At 47.0% G+C, this 13,322-nt stretch overlaps 1 protein-coding gene across 3 annotated transcripts in view; it reads left to right on the top strand.

Moving 5' to 3' along the window:
* Mipep (mitochondrial intermediate peptidase) overlaps positions 1 to 13,322 on the top strand; it is a 128,420-nt gene that overhangs the window by 83,187 nt on the left and 31,911 nt on the right. For all 3 annotated transcript variants that reach the window (XM_050152218.1, XM_050152217.1, XM_050152216.1), the window contains 2 exons: positions 7,401 to 7,522; positions 10,368 to 10,441. In XM_050152218.1, the coding sequence (XP_050008175.1) occupies positions 7,401 to 7,522; positions 10,368 to 10,441 (196 nt within the window). The remainder of the gene's footprint in view (positions 1 to 7,400; positions 7,523 to 10,367; positions 10,442 to 13,322) is intronic.

Below are 13,322 nucleotides of genomic sequence, written 5' to 3'. Positions count from 1 at the left end.
TAAAAAGTCATTGTTGACATAATACTTGGAGCAGAGAAAACTCTCAAGGGTGACACTCGATTCCCTTAATTTGCTCCCATGAATGGCACCGAATTGCTGCGGACATCAGAGAGACCTGACTTCTGAGGGGTGCTGAGCTTAGTGTCACATGGGATGAGTTTTGAAGGAAACCTAAAGCTCTCAGTTCCCGTTCTGCCCATCTCACTTGCTGACCTTTGGGAGATTACATCTGGGGCTTCTGAATCTAAGCGTAGAGGAAACTGCCCAGTTTTCTTAGATGGCTCCTGTATGGAGCAGAGCACACAGTGTTTAGCCCTGCTGCTGCTGTTAGGACATTGCTGTCTGTGTGTATTGATTAACTAACGGTATTGGCCCTTCATTTCACCCCTTAACAACCCCACTAACGAGCTGCTCGGCGTTCCTCAGGCGCTGCTTATGTCTGCCACAGCTATAACAGTTTCTGCTCTTGTGGGAAAGGGATTGTACAAGCCATTACTTAAGGAATTTTGGACATTCTTCAGAGGAGACAGTCAGGGAGGATTGATGACACGGTGATAGAAAGCAGGCGGCCCTGGTGATTTCGGTGGATCAGTCGCGTGTTTCATTTCTGGCAGTCCTGCCATGCGGGATGCAGGTAGTAACAGGATCTGCAGATGACAGACTGTTGCCGCCCTGGGCGATACTTGAGAATGCGCAGTTAATAAACTTCTGGAATGCCTTCTCGGCATGACAGGTGGAGGCCATGGCCATGCAGTTCCAGGGCCGAGGGTGTTTTTATCGTCCACTGAACTCAGTTTCATCACCAGGACACATGGGTCTCGGAGATCCTGCTCCGGGTTGCAGGCGGCTAGCTCCGTCCTGGTCTGCAGTGTGTCATGGAGCATGAGTGGGAGGCTCTCTCGGCAGGATAAGTAGAGAGCAAGTCTAGAAAGCTGCGGCTTCCCAGCCGGGGAACTGTAAGCCACAGTTAAAGCTACGAGGTGAGGGTGAGAGGTTAAGTATGGACAGTGGAGACATGATTAGAGACTTTGGGCCTCAGAATTCAAATGAGGCCGTGTGACTGTCCTGCATCCTTCAGGACCACAAGTGTACCCCAGTCTGGCCATGAGGTCAATACAGTTGATAATGGCATTCTTATTTTTTTATTTCTATTTTTAAAACAACCTATTTTACATACCAATCCCAGTTCCCTCTCCCTCCTGTCCTCCCATCTTCTGCTCACCCCTCCCCCCCCCATCCACTCCTCAGAGAGGGTGAGGCCTCCCATGGGGAGTCACAACAAAGCCTGACACATCACTTGAGGCAGGAGCAAGGCCCCTCCTCCTGTATCTAGGCTGAGAAAGGTCTCCCTCCATAGAGAATGGGCTCCAAAGAGCCAGATCATGTACTAGGGATAAAGACTGGTTCCTCTGCTAGTGACTCCACAAACTGCCCAAGTCACACAACTGTCACCCACATTCAGAGGACCAAGTTTGGTCTTATGCTGGTTCCCCAGCTGTCAGTCTGCAGTCAGTGAGCTCCCACTAGCTCGAGTCAGCTGTTTCTGTTGGTATGCCCATCATGGTCTTGGCCCCTTTGCTCTTTAGTATCGCTCCTCCCTCTCTATGACTGCACTTGAGGAGTCTGTCCCAGTGTTTAGCTGTGACTCTCTGCATCTGCTTCCATCAGTTACTGGATGAAGGTTCTGTGATGACAATTAAGATAGTCATCAATCTGATTACAGGGGAAGGGTAGTTCAGGCACCCGCTCCACTATTGCTTAGATTATTAGCTGGGGTCATCCTTGTGGTTTCCTGGGAGTTTCCTTAGAGCCTGGTTTCTTGCTAACCCCACAATGACTCCTTTCAAGATATCTCTTTCCTTGCTTTCCCTTTCTGTCCTTTACCCAACTTGATCTTCCCGATTTCTCATTTTCCTCCCTGCTCCCCTGCTTCCCACCCCACTTCCCTACCACCCATCCCCTCCCTCTCCTCTGCCAATTTACTAAGGAGATCTTGTCTACTTCCCCTTCCCGGGGATCCATATATGTCTCCATTAGGGTTCTCCTTGTTTCTTGTCTTCTCTGGAATTGTGGACTATAGGCTGGTTATTTTTTGTTTTATGCATTTTCTTCATTCTAATTTGTCATAGAAATTTGTAGAAATTCAGAAGTGGGGTGTGGGGTATGCGGTAAGTTACATTACTTATATCCTGATATCCTTGTAACTTTAGTGATTGTGGAAATTTAGACATAGGAATCGGACTGACACGTGTAAATTGTGTATGAAAAGCAGGTATTTATGTCTGATTCTTTATGACATTACTGTTTGCTGTGTGGATACTTACTGCAGAAACTACTGGTCACAAGACACAAAGAAGTGTGTGCGTGCTGCCTGTGTGCAGCAGGCTTGCAGGTGACAACACCATAATGTTTGTGGGACAACACCATGTATGAAACTGTTGTGGAGTATTTGTTTACACTGTGAAGATGTGTCACCCTGATTGGTGTACAGAGGAGCTGAATGGTTGATAGGCAGGCGTGAGAGGATAGACAGGATTTTTGGGGAGGAAGAGGAATCTCTGCGTGTGGATTGTGCCAGCGAGATACCAGGGAGACACTGAAGAGGTCAAACATATGGTACAGAGCAGAGGTAACCAAGCAGCATGGCAGAACATAGATTAATGAAAGCGGGTCAATTTAAGTTATAAGAGCTACTGGGACAAATCTGAGCTAATGGCCATACTTTTATAATTGATAAGAAGTCTCCATGTCGATATTTGGGGCTGGCTGTCCAAAGATAGTCTGACAAGAGAGCTCGCTACACAGAGCAGCCCTATGAGGCAGTGTGATGCTGTCATATCTGCAAGGGAAGATTCAAGAAGGATGTCCCATGTAACAGAGTCACCTCTATGACATCCAGCACCATTGTCATATTCTGTCAACTGAAACCAGGAGCAAAGTCTGTTCACCAAGGGTTGACGGGCAGATGGCACCATCTGTGATTGTGCCCCATGACGTGACTGTTTTATTTTGTCCCTGCTTATTACGATGTGAAAATTTTCATTTTCTCTTTGGGCATTATTGTGTCGGGTTTGGGGGAAAATGTCAGAAAATCTTTTTGTTATTTTGAAAAGTGTGTGTGTGTGTGTGTGTGTGTGTGTGTGTGTGTGCGCGCGCATGCGCGCATGTGTGTGTCGGCACTCATGCCACAGCACACAGAGAGGTCAGAGGATAACTTGCAGAAGTCAGTTACTTCCACATGATGGTCGCATAGATTGGAAATCAGGCTGTCAGGCTCGACATCAGGCGCTTTAACTCACTGGAGCCATCTCACCAGCCCTAATTCTATTTTTTTGAGATGAGATCTTTCTTGTCTGGAGTTCCACCCTCAGCTATTACAAGAGCCAGTCTCAATAAAACAGAGGCACACAACAAAAAACCTAACATATAAAAAATTATACGGGATCCAAATTTGTTTTTTGCACCATAGCATCCTCTTGTCTGTAATAGGAACGTAATAGTTCCAGGGTTGCTCATCTGTAACATAACATTGACCATCTCTGTAGTTCAGGAAGCCCATAGTGTCTATATAGCCAGTCACCATAGGATTCCTGTTGTGTTCCTGCAGGACTGTGTGAGTCCAGACCCGACACAGCAAGTGCTCCAGGTGGCGTGGTACACACCGGAAGCAGAGCGCTGTGCTCTCATGCAGCCTGTATGCTCCGCTGATAGGTTGTCTTCTGGTGTGTTTTAGGTTACACATCCACATATACCAGGAAGTGAAATGGTGTCTGCTATATCTGATAGTAAATTAAGAGAAAAGATGAGTTTCATTCTTAAACATTTATCCCATGGCTAACAAGTGCTGACTGCACAAAGTTTCCTCATCCATGTTCCAAAGGGACAGAAGTAAATAATCACGATACCCTGTTTGTTCCTGGAAGGCAGTGGAGTCAGAGAAGGGTAAATAAGGGTCCCCTCGCCTCCACTCTGCGAGTTCTACTGCAGGTCGCAGTGTCCGTGCTTTCGCTGCTCTGTTCACCAGCAGGTGGGATCCTGGGTCGTCCTGGGCCAGTGTGAACTGTCACAAGTCTGTGTCACTGGCCCTTCGGTACTGTGTGTGCTGTGTGTTTCGGAAACAGTGAGGGAAGGCGAGAACTAAGCTCTTTGATACATACCTCTCAAGAAGGAGATTTAAAGGGGAAATGACACCTCACTCCAAAGAACTGCAGCCTTATTCCAGAAAGAATAATGTCTTTCTTTCTTTTTTTTTTTTTAATGAGAGTGAAATGGAAACAAGAACTTAATATTAGGTTGAATTAGCAGGAATCTAGTAATTGTATTCAAACAGCAGCGGAATTGCCAGTCTCATCCACGAGTTTACAAACCTCTGATGAAAGGTGTCAGGTAGGCATAATCTGGAGGTAAAAGAAGGGTTTAGAACCAAACTCAAGGATGTAATTAGAGCGAGAGAGCTATAAGGCTGACTCCACAGTGCAGGTGGCTCTCCCCACACTCCTGACATCTCTCTCCTGTTCTGAAAGGTCTTGTTTTTATTGTGAAGTTTATATGGGGCTCACCTGAATTGGAACTAAGGAACTTGGACATTTCTTAGCTCAGCCACGTTGCTGTGAAGTAAGTCTGCTCTGGAGCTAGAACTAAACAGTACTCAGCAGGTATCTACACTATACACTTGCCCTGCTATGACTGTGAAGCTAGTTCTGCCAGAACAAAAGACAAAGCCCCTTGGGCCCTGTGAGATGTTAGATCTCTATCCTGGTGAAGTGTCAACACTGAAGGGGCAAGCATGTTCTGCCAGAAGGCTCATCACAGCCTTGTGCTCTCTGAGAAACTCCCAGTGTAGATTAAGATTCCAGCATGCCACAAGAGCATGAAGGCTCCCCTTCCAAGTACAACAGATGATACAGAACTCTGTGTGCATTCTCAATGAATTCCGGGGGCCCGTCCTTTTGGCAGATTATAGCTAGTCAAAGTTAGCTGGGCTGAAATTTGACCACTAATGGTCCTGGGCTCGTTGTTTTAAAGAACACTGTGGGGGCAGGGAAGATGGCGTAGTCGGTAAAGTACTTGCTGCATGAGTGTGAGGACTCACACCCACACTGAAAGCTCGCTTGGCAGCACATGTCTCTTATTCCCGTGATGGGGAAGTAGCAGCAGGGGATCCAGTAGTCTACTTGGCAAGCCCCCGGCCAGGAGAGACCCTGTCTCAAAAATGCAGGTGGCAGACAACTGCGGAAGACACCTATGTTGACTTCTGGACTTTAGACCCACACAAATACACACACCACACACATCCACATACATACCACACATACCACACACACACACACACACACACACACACACACACACACACACCCTACTTTGTCTGAACAAGGCCCATAGTCAGGCCTCTCTAATTTGCCTCCCTGCTGCAAGGGGCTTATGTGGCAGGAAGCTGAGGGGCTCCCACAGACTCGGGTAGCCTCACTTCAGAGTGTTTGTTCTTGTTACATGCTGTTGTGAGGATTGTACCTGAGCCTAGGGGAGGACATGCCTTGTGCTGGGTACAGCAGGCCTGGTCACTGTGACAACGATGCAGGATGGGAGCAAGTGCACTTGTGTAGTCTGCATGGTGGTCAGGAGGCATCAGAGCCCTTGTGCCAACTGACTGTGTGCCTCATTGCTGGATGTTGCCCTCAAGGATGGTTCCACAAGACACTGCCAGGGACACACTAGAGAAAGCCTTCTCTTTTGGGGCATGACCTGCACACTGTCTGCCCTAGGGCTTCATTTAAAAAATAATTTAGGTCACATAAGATATATGCTTGAAGAAAGTGTAAAATTTTGTCAGGAAGCCGGGTGGTGTGGTGCACGCCTTTTATCCCAGCAGTCAGGAGACAGAGGCAGGCAGATCTCTGGGAGGCCATCCTGATCGGCAGAGTGAGTTCCAGGATAGCCAGGGCTACACAGAGAAACCTTGTCTCAAAATAAACAAACAAACAAATAAATAAGTGTCAGAAAACTGTAGCCCCCTTTTCCTTTCTGTGACAATGCTCACATCTGCTTCTATTGGTCAGAAATGCCGTCCAGGGAGCTTAGATGCCTGCCCCTGCACACCCTCGCAGAAGCCTTTCGTAAAATAGCTGCTCTCTGCCCTCGAGTGGATGCCCCCAAATTTCTCTTTCAGATGCCCACAACTGGTCTGGCCTCTGTTCCTCCACTGACCCTCCTGCTGCTCCCACTGAGTTGTCCCCTCGCCCATCTGTAATCATCCCACAGTGACAAACTGTGGGCAGAATAGCCAGCTGGCTGCTTCCTCCTCTTCAAGGTCAGCAGATAAGCTGGGCTCCAGGAGGCACACCCAGAGTCGTCTTCTGCTTTCTGACTGCCTGCAGCACCCGTCATGCTGCCTGGGACGTACCCCGTGTCTTTTCTGAAAGATTCTCTCTCTGCAGCAAAGATCCCGTAATTCTATCCTCTGTGCCTTTTAGCTTTGACATAAAATGCTATGAAATAAAGTGACATAATAGAAATGTGGGCACATTCGGCATTAGGAAAACCCCCTCAGAAATGAGGTCACATAGCAAACAGTGGTTACAGTGTCAGAATCCAAGAATAAGTCAACTCATGACATTGTATTCTTACTAGGTTATCATATGAAATAAAATGTACTAAGTAATTAAACTCAATGAAAAGAAATTGGCCAAGAGAATTTAATTAAACAGTAAAACATATTTTGTATGCTAAAGGTGTGTTCACCTGAGGTGAAGTTGTTCTCAGGTGCCTTCATCACTTAGGCCCCAGACTGGGTCCTCTAAACACGGAAGTGTCTTAGCAGTGGCCAACCCCTGGAGGCTGAAGGCCAGGCTGTCAGCTTATCTTTTTCTGAGGCCATGCCTTGTACTGCAAATGGAACCTTCTCTGTGTATAGAGATCTTTATCTGGATACATGTCTCTAGGGTCTTTGTCCACATTTTGGGCTGGAGAAAATAGTTCAGAGGTTAAGAGAACATGCTCTTGCAGAGAACCTGGGTTTGCTTCCTGGCACTTGTGTGGTGACTCACAACCACCGGCAACTCCAGTTCCAGGGGCTCTAATGCCTTCTTCTAACTTCCGTGGGTACCAGGCATAAATGTGGTGCACATACTTGCAGGCAAAACTCTCACACGTAAAGTTAAATAAATCTTAACACATTTCAAATCCAGCCACATTCTGAGGCTTATAATCTCAATCTATTCACACACATTTGGGGGGGCCTGAGTGAGCCCATAATAGTCTACAGATACGACAACACTGACATTGTGAGTGACGTGGCTCTGGGGTAGGTTTGAGTTGGGACGCCTAAGCTCTGTGTGTATGCTGCACTGTGTCCTCTCAGGTGCTGTTCTCAGCTCCTGTGCTGGCTTTCTTTTTGGCAGGCTTGGCAGCTGAGGTTCAGCCACCTCGTGGGATATGGCGCCAAATATTACTCATACCTGATGTCCAGGGCTGTAGCGTCCATGGTCTGGAAGGAGTGCTTCCTACAGGATCCTTTCAACAGGTAACAACGGTAGGGTAGGTGGGGCAATTTATGAAACATTCTCTTCATAATCCATAAGGCGCAACACACACACACACACACACACACACACACACACACACTGCACCCAGTGTCCTGGCAGTGGGTGGGACACTGTGACCCATCTCTTATTCAACCTCTTTCTCCAGTGGGCCCTTTTATCTCCTGATATGACCATGAACTTTCCCTCACTGTGCAGCTCTGAAGCTTTCTGTGGGACTTGCCTGGTCTCCTTGGTTGTAGAGGGGACTCTGTGTGAGGCCCCCGGCATCTGCCCAGAGCAGGCTTGGGCTGCCTTCCATGCAGCCCCCCTGCTGCCTGCTGCTTCCCCAGGCTTTCTTGCCAAAGCCTGTGTGACTAGGGACACCCTATTCCTCTCTCCTATCCTCAAGATAAAAGACTTGTCTCTCTTCCTCACCTAGAGCAGCACCAGCCTATGCCATTAACACCCAGTTTGTTTCTGGAAATGGACCTTCTTCCTGCTTTGAATGCCTTCTGTTCCTGGCGAAATTGTCCATACGGAAAATGGGCAGTCCTGAAGAGGGGCCTGCTTTCCTGTTCACCTTGGCTTGGGTCCTTTCCTGGCAGCCACTCACTGCCCCTTGAGCAGCACAAGTGCCTCGGTACACTGCCTCTCATCACTCCCTGCTGTGTGACCTCTGAGGGGTCCCGGGAAACCTTCCCATGTGTCCTCCAATTGGATGGATGACCAGTGGTTTAGATCAGCATTGACGATTTTGACAAAATTTCCAAGACCTGACTTTCTAGGCTGCTCTCAGGAGCACAGGATCAGCAGAGGAGCAATAAATATGCCCCTTGAAATTAGAGTTTGAAAGTAGGAGGAGCATCAAATCCACCCCTTCCCAATAGTCAGACCTGGCCATAGAGTGTTTGGGTGAGGGCTAGTGGCCCGTCTTCTGGCCAAGGGCTAGAAGGTGTGGGCCTTGTACAGGCCAAGAAGAACAGGACATCTTATGTTGTGTCTCTGCTTGAGTTCCTCCTGGTGTCCTCACAGGACCTTGTAGCAGTAGGAGCCCAGAGGACCTGTGGCTCTGGCCTCAGGATTCCTTCGAAGGAGCTTCCTTTGGAAGCGAACCAGTAATTACAGCCTGATGTCATAGTCGCTTAGAGCACTTTGTCTTCTCACAACCTAAGTGAGATATCTCTGACACTCCTCGGTAGTTCCAGTATATGACTATCAGCTCAGCACCTTGCCTGTTCACACAGCCTCAACTCCATGTGGCTTCCAGCAGCTGCAGAGCTGGCTTTCCATCAGAGCACACTGGGGTTCATGAGATAGGTGACAGCTAGCAGAGAACCAAGAGGATTCTGGGCTCTCCCACCCTCCTGCTTATCTCTGAACATCCCTGCGCACCCCTCAGCTTTCCCCCACTTTCACAGATTCAGATAATCTCAGAAGTTAGTAATCACATTCAGTCCAGAATCTTCTCAACTTGGATCTGACGTCATAAGGTTTTTTTTCTATTTTTTACAGCTTGGTACCCACATTTCACTTTGTCCCCAGCCCCGTGCATAATGCAGACACTTGGTCTGCTTTACAGACTTTATTATTCCAAAGGGTCTTCAGACAGCTTGACTACAGTAAATCAAGGCTGGTAGCTCTTTACTGAAGATTTCTATAAAATAGACAAAATTTCATCTTGTTTGAAGGATCTATACTTTAATAGAAAACCACATGCTAATAAAAACGTATCTCCAAATATTTCTCTGTTGGTTATATGTGAATTCTTGCCTAGACACGTAGCTGCTGTACTTTTATGATCATGTAAAAGTTAGCTTGTAAAAATTCTCGCTGGACTAGGAAATTCCTAAACTCTGTCAAAGAGTCCTTTTTTCTTTCTCTTGTGTTTGGTTTGGTGTTTTGTTTTGTTTGAGGCAGGTGGTACAGGCTGCCCTGGAACTCATGATTCTCTTCAGCGTCCAGAGTTAGCCTTACAGGTTCTGCACCCAAAGAATCCGAACTGAGAGCCAGACACTGGGTCTCCTTGGCACACAGGACTCCAGAGCAGAGGCATGCCAGGGAGAGGCCAAAGAGGAAGGCTTTGATTTGAGGGAAGGGTGCTATTGCCCATGGCCAGAAGGAGGGACACTACCTCCTCTTCACACCAAGGTCAGAGGTTGGCGAAGCCTCTTTACACCTTGCCCTGCCTCTGTGTGAGTTTCCTGCTTTGCCTTAGTGCTCATGTTAGGGTGCTGATCATGGTCATGTTTTATTCATGATGTAATGCTGCTTAGAAGTCCAAGTCCCTAGCACCCAGGTGTAGTGGCATAGGCCTGCAATCCCAGTGCCGGGAAGGTACAGATAGGAATATCCCAGAGCTCGCTAGCCAGCCATTCTAGCTGAATCAGTGAGAGACGGTCTCAAAAGGAGAGAATCATTGAGGATTCAATCGCCTGCGGTTGACCTCTGACCTCCACATACTCATACACTTGCACATGCCACCTTCATGCACATGTGCTTCATGAACACACACACACACACACACATTAGGACAGAATTACCTGTTATGCACAAAAAGCTTGCAGAGTGAGTAGGATGAAAGTAATACCAGGTGTGTAGTTAGTGGTAGAACACTCTCCTAGCATGTACAAGGCCCTGGGTTCGGTCACCAGTACCATGCCAGAAAGCTTACCTAATCTCATTAAACTGTGTAGTTGCTTGTGTTAAAAGAACTATAATTTGCATAAAACATAAAACACTAAATACCTTATTTTAAAGTATAAAGTGTCCCCCCAGAGCTCAAGACAAATAGATAGAGCCACACAGACTGTGTGAGCCAGTGTGTTAACAGAATCTTTTCCCCAGGGCCGCCGGGGAACGCTACCGCAGAGAGATGTTAGCCCATGGTGGAGGCAAGGAGCCCATGCTCATGGTTCAAGGTAAAGTACAGCCCACACTGCCTCCTCTTCTGGGACTCGGGGTTTGTTTTAGTCTGCATGGGGTATGTGATACAGAGTCAGCTTTCAGAATGTTGGTAATTCTCTGTAGAAAACAGTTAACTTGCCAAAGTTCCAGGAAATATGCCTTTAGCTCTTGACAGGTCATAGTGGAAGGCTTCCTTATGTCTGGATTTTCCTGTTATTTTAGCCCAAAGAATTCATGCATTTATTCCTTTTTTTTTTATTCTGAGAAACCCAAAGTTTAAGGTTAGAGATTTGATCTATTGAAAAAAATTAGAACCTAATTAAAGCATCTTTTTAAATATTATTTCATATTGATTATTTGGAAATTTCACACCTTGCATCCTGATCCCACTCACCTCCCAGTCTTCCCATGTCTGTCCCCCTCCCCCCATGACCCCCACCAAAAAAAAGTCCATTTTGTGTGGTCCTTGTAGTCCCTGGAGCATGGTCAAATTCCTAGTGGCCAGCCTCCTGCACAGAGGGCAGAATCCATCAGCTGATGAGAGTCCTGTGGTAGCCGGAACAGTCGCCTGCACTGCAGCGCTGTGGTCCACCAGGGAGCCCAGGGACATTAATATGGATTCAGGCAGCAGCCCCAACCACAGGCCTCTGCCAGGGGTTCAGTGGTAGTGCTGGCCACAGACATCAACATGGCCCTTGGCTCCATCAGGACCTTTGAGCCACTCATGGCCCTCGGTGACTGCATGGACCACACACCTCAACATGGTACTCACATCGGCATGGCTCCCCAAGGCAGCGAAGCCTGAGGACATCACCAGTGTCAGTGTTCATTGCGGTGTGGGCAGCAGCATGGGCAACCAACACCAATATGAGCTCTGGTTCACGGTGGTTCTTCTAGGAGGTCCAAGCCAGAAGGTGAACCTTTCCTCATCTCAGGCTTCCATCATTGCCCAGAGCTGGGGTGAGGGTGGTGCCACAACCAGGCAGCAGATTCGGTGGCTGAGTTGACATCCATGTAAGCTTCATACGGCATCCTGCGGACCCACTCCGTTTTGCTCTTTTCTACCCCTCTATCACATATGTTTGTTGTGGTGATACTTGGACATCTACTGGCCGCATGTGGCCTCATGGCCCCAGGAGGCCTAAAGCAGCTTTTAATAGTATCAAAATTAATTCTTGTTTTCCTATATTAACAAATGTTAATTTATGGAAATTTTAATTGTAGGTGGGAATGACCATCATGAATTTTCATGGAATGTCCTCACAAATGTTTGTAGGGAGATGTGCTTCTTATTGGGCACTCTCAGTATATTGGTAGTTATAATTATAGCTAAGCCTTTGACTAACTGTAATGAAACTGCCCTAGGAAGTGACTCCCAGCATTTGTGGAGTGCTATTTTATTGTCCTGGTAGTAACTGTTCTAAAGTGTCCTTGTGCCTACTGTTGACGCTAAGCCCAGATCCTTGCATTTGATACTTCCTGTGTTCTTTAAGCATGTGAGTAGCAGTGTTCACCAGGTCTGCTTGTAAGCTCCAGGGGTTAGAGGAGTGAAAGACGCCAAGGCAGACACTGCTCCTGCGAGCCTGTGTTCATTTGATCAACCTGCCTGGGTTGGTTGAGTTGTTGAGGTCTAGGCTCCCTCTCTACTCAATGCTTGATGGCATTACGGTATCGTGCATCAGTGAACAACTCCAAATTGCATGTTTTTAATGAAGAGCATGTGCTAATCTTGCCTCAGTGTCCTCCTTAATCTCTCTTGGCCCTTCTTGATCTTTGCTACATCTAGAACTCCTTGTGTGTGACTTTTTCCTTGCAATAGGGTCTGGCTCTTTTGCCCCGGCTCTTAAACTGAAGCAGCCCTTCTCCTTTAGCCTTCCAGATAGCTAGTACTTAAGGCACTCACTACCACATGCCTGGCTAGAACTGTTTTAAAGGGCTCTCACATGGTAGTTAATTTAATCTCCTTTAGGAATCATCTGAGGCCTGAACCGTCATCATCTCGTTTCTGCCTCTGATAGTAGGCAGTGGATGATTACATACAGGTAGTACCCAGTCCTGTGTAGACAGCCCATTTCATTGGAGAAACTGCTTGCTTGTGCTGATAGTTTGTGTGTGTGTGTGTGTGACATCTGTGATTCCCTGGGCTCTAAATGCTCTCCTCACATGGATATTAATTTCAGCACTGTTCAGCACAAGTCAAACTTAATTGTTCATGGTTCTCTTAACTGCTCGGATTTTCCACTCTGCCCCGAATTATAGCGCATCCTCCTTGTACAAATTTTGTGCTTTATCTGAAACATTTTTTGAGCTAAAAAAAAATGATTATTTTTTTTGCACTCAAATTCCCATTCTCATGAGAGAAAAACAAGTCCATGGTTTGCGCTACAGCTGAGGTATTTAGATTCCAGTTAGCACCAACAGTAGACCTACTCTGCTTGGACAGTATTTCATATTTCTCTTCGTGTTTTCCCACCAGATACTATTATTGATTCATAAGGTATATTACATGAGGGGGGTCTGCAGAGAGGTCACAACATCTGTTGTGCCGCGGACCGTCCCTCTCGGAGACCACCACCCACGGGGGACCAGGGTGAAGGATAGGATAGCCAGGATACGATGCAAGGGAAATGACAGACAGACACACTGTGTAGTGAAAATCTGCTGCAACTTTACTTCTGCAAAGCTTCAGTTTTTGTACAAAACAGATCAAAGAACTTAGCAGGTGCATTACATCACCCCACTCAGGGTTCCAGACATAAATCAAGATTAAGCATAACCAAAATAGAGCTTCTTCTACGTGCTCCTTTCTACGTGTTCCCCCTTCCGTGCTCAAGATGTTGGCAAGGACTTTTAGTTTTGTTTTGTCTTTTAGAATTCTGTCTCACACCATTATTT

This window comes from Alexandromys fortis, unplaced genomic scaffold, assembly GCF_014885135.2.
Source record: "Alexandromys fortis isolate MF-2015 unplaced genomic scaffold, M_Fortis_MF-2015_v1.1 scaffold_75, whole genome shotgun sequence".
NCBI lineage: Eukaryota > Metazoa > Chordata > Mammalia > Rodentia > Cricetidae > Alexandromys > Alexandromys fortis.
The sequence above is the reverse complement of the archived record's forward strand: the minus strand, read 5'-3'. Positions and strand labels throughout refer to the sequence as shown.